Source organism: Orcinus orca, chromosome 17 (assembly GCF_937001465.1).
Source record: "Orcinus orca chromosome 17, mOrcOrc1.1, whole genome shotgun sequence".
NCBI classification, from domain to species: Eukaryota; Metazoa; Chordata; class Mammalia; order Artiodactyla; family Delphinidae; genus Orcinus; species Orcinus orca.
Window position 1 is genome coordinate 4448537 of NC_064575.1, and position 12342 is coordinate 4460878.

Here is a 12342-nt window from a genome sequence, read left to right on the forward strand (position 1 = left end):
AATTTAATTTTGGACACTTGGACACCACTGTGGTGTCCAAGACTTTGAAATGTGAGCCTCTATCAAAAGGCCAAGTCTGTTCTTATAATTCAAGTTTTCTTTTACATCAAGGGGATTTTAAGTCCATGTCTTTTAGGAGGTTTTAGTTCTTAAAGCTTCACGTATTTCCAAGAAATGATATATTCTTCAACTTCCCCATGGTCTGCGTTATCAAGCTCATTTTGCCATTATGATCCACTTGCTTAGTATTATTGGAAACTCATGGGTTGTATGCATTATATTTTAAAAAGTTATTCAGAAAATCAAAGCAGCCAATAACTTAACGTGTATCAACCTCAAGGGTAGACTGTTAAAAAAATGTAGTCAGCAGGACGTCACCTTAGCCTTTATCAGAGGCAGGTCACTGGTTACTTCCTCAACATGGGACCGAAACCTAGTGGCATCCAAGGCTAAAGTGAAATTTTCTAGCTCAGAATTTGATCAGTGCTTCCCCTATAGAGTAATCAAAGTGACTAAACAAGAAGTAGAATTTTTACCTAACAGATTGGCAAAATTTTAAGATTACTAAGAGCTGGTATTGGTAACGTGTGGAGGAACATAGTCTCCCACCAAGGTCCCAGGAGTGTAAATGAGATCAGCTTCCCTAGGGGGTAATTTGGCAATATGTAATCAGATTTTTAATAGGCATACCCTTTACCCAGGCATCTTACCTCTGTGAATTTATCCTAAGGAAAGAGCTAGAGAGGCATACAAAGTTATATGCAGAAATATGTTCGTCATGGTGTTATTCGTAAGAGTGAAACAATGAAAAGCATGCTTTCTCAGTTCTCAACAGGGAACTTGTTAAATAAATTATGGTCTAGCCACTCGATGGCTGTTGCCATGGCAGATTTGAAAATAATCTTGAGGATCAATATTCTTTATGAAGGAAAATACGATACGTTACGCTTAATAAGAAAGATTACAAAACATTGTAACATAATCACATTTTTATATGCATAGAAAAAATATGGAAAGGCACACATCAAAATGTTAATAAGATTTCTCTCTGGGTGGTGGTAATTGTCATTTTTACTTTACACCTTTTTGTATTTTCTGGATTTATTTCTATTAATGTGCTATTTTCATTATAAGAAAAAATAAAGTTATGTTGATTTTGAGTAGCAGTCTAGTAAAGGAAAAATAAAAGTGAAAAATTTTAGAAACAAACAAGAAAAATCTCCAGGGCAAAGATACCGATTGGCTCAGCTAACATTGGAGTCCAAGCTTAACTAACGGGCTTAGGTTCCCACCTGTGAATCAGGACTCTTCTTGACTCATCCTGAGCCAGCCGGCCACCCAGTTCTTGTATAATTATGCAAGTTCAGTGAGTTTGTCAACACCCTGAAGGCAATTCTTAGGCCTCTAGGTTTAGACCAGGAGTTCTAATCGTGGCTACACACTGGAAACACTTAGATTAACAGGGTGGGTCTGTTGGGTGCTGCACAACATCTCAGACCTTGGAATCAAACTGGACACTGCTGTCCTCATTTCCTGTTCACAGGAAAACCACTGGGTCTTGTGTGGTATTTGCTTTCTATTTCAACCACTCTGGAAAACACCTTTGCAAAGGTATAATGCCATAGAAGGTAAGGGGTGTGATCCAGTGCTGAAATTGTGAACCATTTTAAGCTAGCGATTCATGCGGTGTCTGAAAGATGTCCAGTGTCTCTGTGCCTTGAGCGTGGTACCCGTGCGTCTGCTGTAGCATCTCAGCACGTGGAGCAGTTGGGGGAGGGTGTCTTAGCTGAAGCGACTTCTTTAACTTCACCTCCACCCTCAGCCGACTCTTCCCATGACCACACTTGTCCTTGTCATAGCCTGGAATATCTTTACCTTTTACCCTCACGTTCCACTCTTTCATACCCTGATCTGCTTTTATCCATCACACACTCTCTCTCCTAATTCCTACTTTTACTTCATGAAGCTCTCAGAGTTCTTCACTTTTCTGTTTTCTACCTGTCTATCAACCTCTTTCTGCTTAAGCATTTCCCTGTTTAGCCAATCATTCCACTTCTCTGTTTAAGGCCCCACCCTGCCGAACATGAAAAGCTCCACGTAACACACACTACTAGATATAAGACAGATAACCAAAAAAGGACCTGCCGTACAGCACAGAGAACTCTACTCAATATTCTGTGATAACCTATATGGGAAAAAGAATCTGAAAAAGAAGGAATATATGCATATCTATAACTGAATCACTTGGCTGTACAGCTGAAACTAACACAACCTTGTAAATCAACTATACTCCAATAAAATCAGAAAACAAAACAAAACTCCATGTAAATTGGGATCTGTGGTCTCCAACATCATCAAGATTCTAAACCTGAAGACCCTTTGCATAATCTTAGTGGCTATCCCCAAATGCTTCCAAACTTTCCCCTCATTTTTGGAAAGTCCCACTACGTTGCCTTCTGTCTTGTAATTAGCAGCTCCATGAACTTTACCAAGAAAATAAGAATCATAATCCTCACGCTAGAACTCACCCAGCTTCCTACCACACTCCCACAAATATCTCCCGTTGACCCAGGCATCTCCTCTGATGGTCAGGAGCTTCCCTTCCTCCTGTCAAGGCTAATCCCCCCACCTCTGCCCAGGTCCTCCTCCGTTTGTCCCTGCAGATACGCTCTCCCCTCTTCCCCAGCTGCACTCCGCTACTGGGCGGCGGCGGGGGGAACCACTCCCCTGCCCTCCGGCTTCTCCTGGAGTTTTGGCCAACAGGCCTGTGCAGAAGGCTGGAGAGGGAGAGGAGGGGAAGGTCGGCTGATACAGCCCCCTGGGCCCCTCCAGGCTGAGCCCTGAGTTGACAGTGGCCGTCTGTGTCTGTCAAGCCACAGCTGCTCCTGGGCGGCCCTGGCTTAGAGCTGGGACAGGTGGTCTCTAGCCACAGGTGGTCTCTCGCCCAGGAGTGCTCTCCTGGTCTCCCTTACCCCTCCCCCTACCATGGTAACTAGGCCCTTCATTCGTCTCACTTCCATCACCCCTTTTGACTGTGTCATCTGTTTCCTGTTGGGTCCCTGGTGGGATACAGATGCAACTTTTATACATCTTTATGGCAACTCTTTCTAGAAAATGTCATTCTCTGGCTAGTGATAATGCTGATAACAAACTAATAATAATATAGCAACAACTACGGCTTACTGAGCAGTCGTGACGCTCTCGACACCACGGCAACAGTGAGACACATGTGATCTTATTCAGTCCTCACACTGAAACTGCTGCTGTCTGTTCCCAATCCCCTTGCACGGTGTAGAGAGCTGAGGTTTACAGGGGATAAGCAACCCTCCCACGGTCACACAGGGAAGGGGCAGGCTGGAACTGAGCCCAGGGCCATGAGGGACGCACCTGCACACATTCCTCACCATCCGTCCAGACGGGCTGGACTTGACCTCCCCCAAGCTGGAAGAGACCAGGAGAAGGTCCCATGTGGTTTGTGGTGTCGTGCTGATGGTTTCTATGATTTTCAGGTTTTAAATTTGCTTCTTGAATCCCGTGGCTTAAGAGGAATGCAAGCCAGCCGGCTCTGGAGTTGCAGCTTGTTCCTGCAGAGCTGGAGGGCAGCGGGGACGAAAGCTTTGTGGCTGTGAGCAGGGATGAGCCGAAGGACGAAGCCCATGGAATAAGTGTGCACACACTCCTCTCGCTTCTCGTTCCATCCAGAGAAGGACATTTGCACGTCACCGAGGACTTGCTTTTATTTTAAGCCCTGCTCTGCCCCAGCATGAAAAAACTCCCGGCACTTTCTGTGAGGTGTTTCCCTAATGAAGGGACTGAGTTTATCTCAGTTGGCAGCAGTGTCCGCTTTGATTCCAAGGTTTGAGATGTTGTGCATCACCCAACAGACCCAGAAACTCCACGAGTAAGTAATTGTGTTATTTAAGAATACATTAAAATAGGTTTTTTTTCTTTCAAATTTATGTGTAGTACTTTTTTCAAATGGCTAAATTGTTCAGGTTTGAACACCTATGAAGTTGTTTAGATCTAACAATTTAGTGAGTGGGATTGTTAGGTACTACTCTTGGCCTGGGTGCCCCATACAAGATTTACTGGAACGCTAAGGAATCTGTGACCTGAGAAAGTTTGCAAACCTCAATGCTAATATGTTTTCAGCTACATCTAAAAGAAAATCCTGTTCTTTTCCAAACTCCACGTGCAAAAGAATAACGTTGGACCTGCATCTTACACCATGTGCAAAAATGGATGAACTCAAGTTGGATTAAAGACCTAAAGGTAAGAACTAAAACTATAAAACCTTTAGAAGAAAACATAGGAGAAAACTTCATTTGGACGTGGATTTGGCAATGATTTCTTGGGTATGACACCAAAAGTACAGGCAACAAAAGAAAAAAAGTAAATTGAACTTTCTCAAAATTAAAACTTTTGTCCATTAAAGGCCACTGTCAAAAGAGTAAAAAGGCAGCCCACAGAAAGGAGAAAATATTTGCAAATCATACATCTGATAAAGGATTCATATCTAGAATGTATAAAGAACTCCTAAACCTGAACAACAAAAAAATTCAATTCAAAAGTGAGCAAAGGGGGCTTCCCTGGTGGCGCAGTGGTTGAGAGTCCGCCTGCCAATGCAGGGGACACGGGTTCGTGCCCCGGTCCGGGAGGATCCCACATGCCGCGGAGCGGCTGGGCCCATGAGCCATGGCCGCTGAGCCTGCGCGTCCGGAGCCTGTGCTCCGCAACGGGAGAGGCCACAGCAGTGAGAGGCCCGAGTACCGCAAAAAAAAAAAAAATGAGCAAAGGACTTGGCAGATGTTTCTCCAAAGAAGACAGGCAAAAGGCCAATAAGCACATGACAAGACGCTCAGCATCACTAACCATTCAGGAAATGAAAATCAAAACCACAACGGGACGCCACTTCACACCCATTAAATGCCTACTATCAAAAAACCAGACACAATTATTGGCAAGGATTTGGAAACACTGGAGCCCTTGGGCACAGCCAGTGAGAAGGTAAAATGGTGCAACTGCTATGGGAAACAGTGTAGCAGCTCCTCAAAAAATTAAGCCCAAAGCGCGTCACGTACCAACCCCTGAACAAATGTCTGGCAAAGGGAAGGGGCTTCGCTAGACGGATCCGCAACTTTTAGGTGCCTTGTGGGGAAGGTGGTCACCCAAACCAAAGTGTGGCCCTTTAGCAAGGAAGAAACAGGAATGCTGTTTCAGGATGGACAGTGGACCTCCAGCGTCAAAGCCAGTGCAGCGTAGAACGCTGAATGATCCATTCAAACAGATGTCGCAGGGGATCCGGGGGCACAGTGGGGTAGTGTGGGGAGATTGTTGATTACATCAGGAGGTTAGTAGGTGGCAGCAGCAGAGACACGTGAATGCTGCTGAAGCAGAAGATTATGAAAAGATGCTTCTGTTTTTGCTTATGTTTGGTTAAAATGGGCAAATAGTGGTCTCCAAGTGGTAACAGGCATGACAATGCAAAGTGCATAAAGAATCCTGTCACCCACCTTTTTCATAAAAACTAACATCACCCATGTTAGTAAGAAAGAAAGATGAGGGAATGAATACGTGCTCAAATGTGACCCGAGTGGAGGAGGGAAAGGAAAGTTCTTTCAGGAGAAAATGGATGGAATGTGTCTTTTATGTAGTATTATCTTAAAAAACAAAAATCTCTCTGGGCTTCACAACCTCCCTGTCCAGCCTATTATAGTACCTCATCACCTCGAGGCTCAAGAAACTTAATCACTACCACACTCGCCTAAATTTAACGCCAATTATTCTTTTTCAGTCTTTAACGCACACAAAATACACTGTTCTTTTCCAAAAGTTATCCCACACGGGTCTCACAAAATCCATTTAATTGTATCCTGGAACACTTAAAAGAAACCTCTTTGTAGCATTTCATGATGGTAGTACCAATCGATGAAAATGAACAATTCCTAGATTCGATTTGCAGGAAACTCAATGCAATACATTTCACAGAGAGGATCTGTTTGCTGTCTCCATTCTAGGGTTAGTGCAGTCCTGAACATTGATCTTTCGGGTATCAAGTTATTTTGATTAATCAATAGAGCTAACTATTTTTGAACTGATTCTAATATTCTAGCTAGTAGAACTTGGGATGTCAATAAAATGGTGAGTTTTTACAAATCGATTAACTTGCTTTTTTATATGAAGTCAGTCACATGATTTCTTTTATCCCAAGAAAATATTTTAGTCTTCTCATACACTTTGTTCATTTATTCAGTAACTGTTTATAATGTGGTAAGTATTCTTCAAGGAACCAAGGGCACAGCTGTCAGTGCTATGACTCTTAATTTGCTGATTCTTAATATTAACAATATATGACTCCTGGTCGGGGGTGGGTGTGGGGGGCGCTGGGGGTGGCTAAAGAGCTTCAGGGTGGGAGCTGGTTACCAGAAAAACTAGCTGTGTGATTAGAGGGTTAAAACTTTCAGCCCCATGCTCAACGTCCAGGGAACAGAGACGGGTTAGAGATGTAGTTCAACCACCACTGGTGATCACTGCGAGGTTTGCGAAGGCTTCTGGGTTGGTGAACACTTGGACATGCTGGGCAGGCAGTGCACCCAGAGCCCCCTGTAGCTTGCCCTCTTCCATTTGGCTGTTCCTGGGTTGAATCTTTGATAATAAAATTTTTAGTACAGCGTTTTCCTGAGTTCTGAGTTGTTCTATGGAATTATGCCACCTGAGGGGATGTCATGGGAACCTCCAACTCTGTAGTAGGCCAGGCGGAAGTGGGAGTGGCCTGGGGGCCCCATTGGCAGCTGGCATCTGAAGTAAGGGCAGTCTTGTGGGACTGAGCCCTTAGCCTATAGGGTCTGTGTTGACTCCAGTACTGTCAGACTTGAATGGAATTGGAGGACACCCGGCTGACGTCAGAGAACTGGCGTTGGAACTATGTCATTTGGTGTCAGGAAAGAGCTCAGATATTTATGTTAAGTGAAATAAGCCAGACACAAAAAGACAGATTGTGATTCCATTTATATAAGGCACTCAGAGTGGGCAAATTCATAGAAACAGGAAGTCGAATAGAGTTTACCAGGAAAGAGGGAGAGGTGAATGGACAGTTACCATTTAATGGGTACAGAGTTTCTGCCTGGGATGGTGAAGAAGCTCTGCAAATGGATAGTGGTGATGGCTCCACCACATTGTGAATGTACTTAATGCCAGCGAATTGTACCCTCAAAAAGGGTTAAGATTGTAAATCTTGGTATGTATATCTGCCCAATAAAAAGGTAACAAAAATATATTTTAAAAATAGGAATCATATACATAAATACAAAAACACACGCAAGTTAACCCTGTAAATGTCTATTATTTCAATGGTTCATAAAATGTCATAAACATCAAAGGGTCTCATATTTAAATCACTTAAGAGTATATATGCATTATCCTTTAAACAAAATATGAACCTCAGATGATAGGTTGAGCGTTCGGTGTGTGGGGGGGAGGTGGAAACTGGGAAGTTTCTTCTTACAATAGGATGCCAACTCATAAACGTAGAATAATAGAATAATAATAATAGGGTTTCACACGTTGAAACCCTCAGAGTAAGAATTTATCCCGGCAATACTCGGTTCAAAGATGCTAAAACTAGTGGGTGAAAGTTTGATGAGGAACAGATATTTACATATTCTCTCCATAAACGTATTCATTACAAAGGAAATAATAACTTTACAGAGAAGAAACCTGGTGGGAGCCACTTTAACCAAGTGATCAAGTTACTATGATTACTAATGACACAAACCAACATTCTATGCCTCCTGATATGACCCACTGGAAAGAGCACAGCATCATTTATGTAGCATTTCTGGAATAATGCATAACCTGAATCAAATCATGACGGAACATCAGGGAAAAACAGATTGAAGAGGTGGCCACAGAACAGATAGTCTGTCTTCTCCAAAAATGTCAGTATCATTAAAGACAAAGGAGGGCTGGGGAATCCTCCCAGTGAAAGGTGATTAAACACGTAGGAAAACTAAATGCAGTGTGTGGTCCTGCTATGAACCGTGCATCAGGAGGAGAAATTGATGCAAAGGATATTATTGAGACAACTGGTGAAATTTGAATCCGGTCATTAGATCAGATAATACTATTATCTCAATGACAAACTTCCTGATTTTGATCATTGCTCTGTGGTTCCGTAAATGGACGGCCACATAGGAAGGGGCACGGTATCTGCATTTACCATCAGACGATTCAGGAGAAAACTTTATAGATATATATGTGGGGAGGGAGGAAAGAGAGGACAGAGGGAAAGAGAGAGAGAGAGAGAGAGAGAGAGAACGTATGAAGATAATAAAACAAATGTGCCGTAACAGTTGGGGAATCTGGGCGAAAGTACATGGAGTACTGTGCACAATAATTGCAACTTTTTGGTAGATTTGTAATTGTTTCAAAATGAAAGTTTTTTTGAAAGGGTATGAAAGATTTCCCATAAAAGTGGACCAAGTTCATGCTTCTGGAGGGAGTCCCTGGCTTTCATCAGGTTCTGACTTGAGGACTCCTGTTTCAAAAAGCATGAACAACACCCCCTCCTTGAAAACCACAATTTGAAAAGATATGCACTTCCCAGTGTTCACTATTTACAATAAGAAATGAAAGCGACCTAAGTGTCCATCAGCAGATGAATGGATAAAGAAGATGTGGTACATATACACAATGGAATATTACTCGGCCATAAAAACGGATGAAATAATGCCATTTGTGCAACATGGATGGACCTAGAAGTTACCATACTAAGTGAAGTAAGTCAGACAGAGAAAGACAAATATCATATAATACCACTTATATGTGGAATCTAAAAAACTGATACAAATGAATTTATTTACAAAACAGAAAAGACTCACAGACATAGAAAACAAATGTATGGTTACCAAAGGGGAAAGGTTGCGGGGGAGGGATAAATTAGGAGGTTGGGATTAAAATATGCACACTACAATATGTAAAATACATAATCAACAAGGACCTACTGTATAGCACAGGGAACTCTACTCAGTACTCTGTAATGACCTGTGTGGGAAAAGCATCTAAAAAACAGTGGCTATATGTATATGTATAACTGATTCACTTTGCTGTACACCTGAAACTAACACAACATTGTAAATTAACTATACTCCAATATAAAACAAAAAAATTTTTAAGTGTAAGACAAAATGGTAAACTAAAAACAAAACAAAAACAAAGAAAAACCCCAACACCTCCTCCTTTCTATTATTACTTATGTCTGTATATTTAGTCACATTCCCTCATTCTTCTAAATGGCATTTAAATTCAAATAGCAAAGATAGAGATCTTGCATCAAACAAGACAGAAAGCCTTCCTGTTAATCTGAGCATCAAAGAAGAAAAAAAGGTTTTAAGTAATGCAGTAAAACTTAAATACTGTAAAAAATAATGGCTTTTGCTACATTAGCAATGAATGTTTCTTTCTACAGATTTTAAAACCCAATAGTTTCCAAAAAATATTATTCTCGTTCACAGTATGATCATTTATTTCTTCATTCCGGAAATATTTATCAATTTTAAACAAACACTGCTCACTGCTAGAGAGGGAAAAAAAGCTGCAAATATCATTAGTTGACTCTTTTCGTTGAAACTGGAATTAAAAGATATTTAATACATTGGAAAGTCAGGTTTATTCATTGTGGCTGAGATTGATGAATATGATTGTAGGTGAGGAATACATAAATAGTAAAACAAAAAAATCAGTTTAAACTAAGAAAATGTCACATATGTAATCTCACAAGAACATGAACTTCAGTACAGCTTCTTTTATTTTTATGCTGCTTAATTTTATATACATTACACGTATCATACATACATACTTGTTATACAAAAATTTATACAAAAATCCAAGTAATTTAAAATCTTATAAAGGGAGAGGGACATACTGCTTTTGATTCCTGGTACTATCGTGTTTAAATACTTTTAAATTCAGATTTCAAGGAGACAACAAATCGAAAGCCATTAATTTTTCAGAAAGACATGTTCACATAAATTCATTATTCAAGTATATTTTTATTGAAACAATAAACCATCTGACTGGTTGCAAAGTCAAGCTGAATAAGCCATGATGTTGAGCAAAAGCAGAGCTTTCTCTCTGTGCTTTCATCAGCCTAGAATCAGCTTCTAACATACGAGATGCAGGGCACAACCGTGATTTCTATCCTGACAGTATTAAATGCCATATCATAGGGCTGAGAATGCACACCCTGTACGGCTTGTCTACCGTCTCATTAAAAATATAATACTACAGGGAGCTTCCCTGGTGGCGCAGCGGCTGAGAGTCTGCCTGCCTATGCAGGGGACACAGGTTCGTGCCCGGGTCCGGGAGGATCCCACATGTCACGGAGCGGCTGGGCCCGTGAGCCATGGCCGCTGAGCCTGCACGTCCGGAGCCTGTGCTCCACAACGGGAGAGGCCACAGCAGTGAGAGGCCCACGTACCGCAAAAAAAAAAAAATAAAAAAAAATAAAAATATATATATATATATATATATATATATAATACTAGAAAGAATAATAACAATAATTAGAAATTTTACTTTCCCTAATTTCTTTTTTACTCAACTTGAAAAACAGTACATCATTTTCATTGTCCTTGGCAACTTGACATCATACCTGAAGGAGTAATTTAAACATCCTATGGACAAAATACATAAACTTCTAAAAGATGTTGGTATTGTTTAATTCAGTTATAATTTCGTTCTACAGTTATCAATCACAGCAAATATAAAGAATTTAAAACAATATTCCTCACCAAAGTATTAACATGTTTTTAAAAATTGAATTGTTGAGGCATAAAAACATTATGTGATTTGCCCAAGGTCATGAGAGGAATGAGGGGCAGAGGAAAGAGCATTTTTTTTCCTAACTGAAGTGTCTGTACTAAACCCTAGGTTACGCCACCTTGCAAAACTAGCTCAGTGCAAGAGATACAGAAACTAGATGCATTATTTAGGAATGTTTGTTTAACCTCCATTGCTGTTATTAATAAACTTAACTTTAAGAATCTATGTTTATGATACATTATTAGGAAATTATAAAAAGAACCATGATCAGTTTCTGAATAATTAGGCATGTAACGAGTTACTGTTTAAATCTGACACAATGGATTGCAGAAACAAAATTGACAATACAATGTTAAACGAGTTCAGTGAAAGATGCTTATTAACATGATTTTTTAAAAAATACTAATTACAGAAGCCACAAAATTTTGAAGACAGTCCTACAGACATAGACGTATTAATATAAATGTATTAAAGAGTCTTCTAGTTGATCTTTTGTTTGTTATGAAAACGTTCTAGCAAAGCACTCATAATGTTTCCGGGTATTCTTTGGTGCTTATCAATCAAAGCTTGAACAGCATCCTTCGTCTATCAAGAAAACAAAAGAAAGGCCGTTATTCTTTTAGTTCTCAATGTAGATATGTAGTTAGGAAGGATTTTAATATACTATTACTTATGAGAAGTCTTCCCTAACTTAGCACCCATCACTACTCAGAATAAATGATTTCCTTCTCAGCATGCCCATAGCATATTTCTTTTTTTTTTAAGGTAATACTGTTTATTTAACTTCAAAACCCTTTCAGCATTCTAAACATACAAAAAAGTAACAGAACGTTGCAAATTGTGTTTAGTACAGAAGGTTCTTGAACTTTCATTGATGCAGTGGTTCTTCCCTGTGCATAGCATATTTCTTATACTTACTTTATTACACTTGAATTACAGATACTGTCTGCATGGCAACTTTCTACACCAGGTTGTAAGCTCCTTAAAATACATCTTAGCATTTCTCCAGCACTGAGCACAGCAATGCCTTGCACATAATAAACACTAAAAAGAACTGAAGGGAAAAAAATCAGAAGAAAAATGTAGTAGGAAATTTTCTGGTAGGCAAACGGAAGTTTTCACTCCTTTTCACCCATTAATAAACTTTTATGTATTTGTCTTTCATGACCATACACACCAATCACATCAGGCAATGCGACAGGAAAAAGTGAGGAAAACTATGAACGAGCAGATGTGCTTTAGTCCTTTACCCCAATTTCTAGAAAATTTAACAGGAATTTAAATTAAGTCATAGCAATGGAAAAGTCAATTAGGATATATCAAGAAATCTAAAACTATTTGTTCCCATTAAATTCATGACAAATTTCAACAATTTTTAATTTATTGTTTTAAATTTATTTTATTGAAGTATAGTTGATTTACAATAACAATTTTTACTTTAAATCAGCTTGTGGCTCTCTAAAAAAACTTTTTCTGCGTGCACATAGTACAGGTAGGCACACCTGTACACACTTCTTTTCA

General features: G+C 40.0%; 1 protein-coding gene across 10 annotated transcripts in view; it reads right to left on the reverse strand.

The window, feature by feature from the left end:
* Positions 1-9787: 9787 nt before the first annotated feature.
* TMEM68 (transmembrane protein 68) overlaps positions 9788-12342 on the reverse strand; it is a 34445-nt gene continuing 31890 nt past the window's right edge. For all 10 annotated transcript variants that reach the window (XM_049700623.1, XM_033437642.2, XM_004275008.4 and 7 more), the window contains one exon: positions 9788-11406. In XM_049700623.1, the coding sequence (XP_049556580.1) occupies positions 11302-11406 (105 nt within the window). In that variant the 3' untranslated portion in view covers positions 9788-11301. The remainder of the gene's footprint in view (positions 11407-12342) is intronic.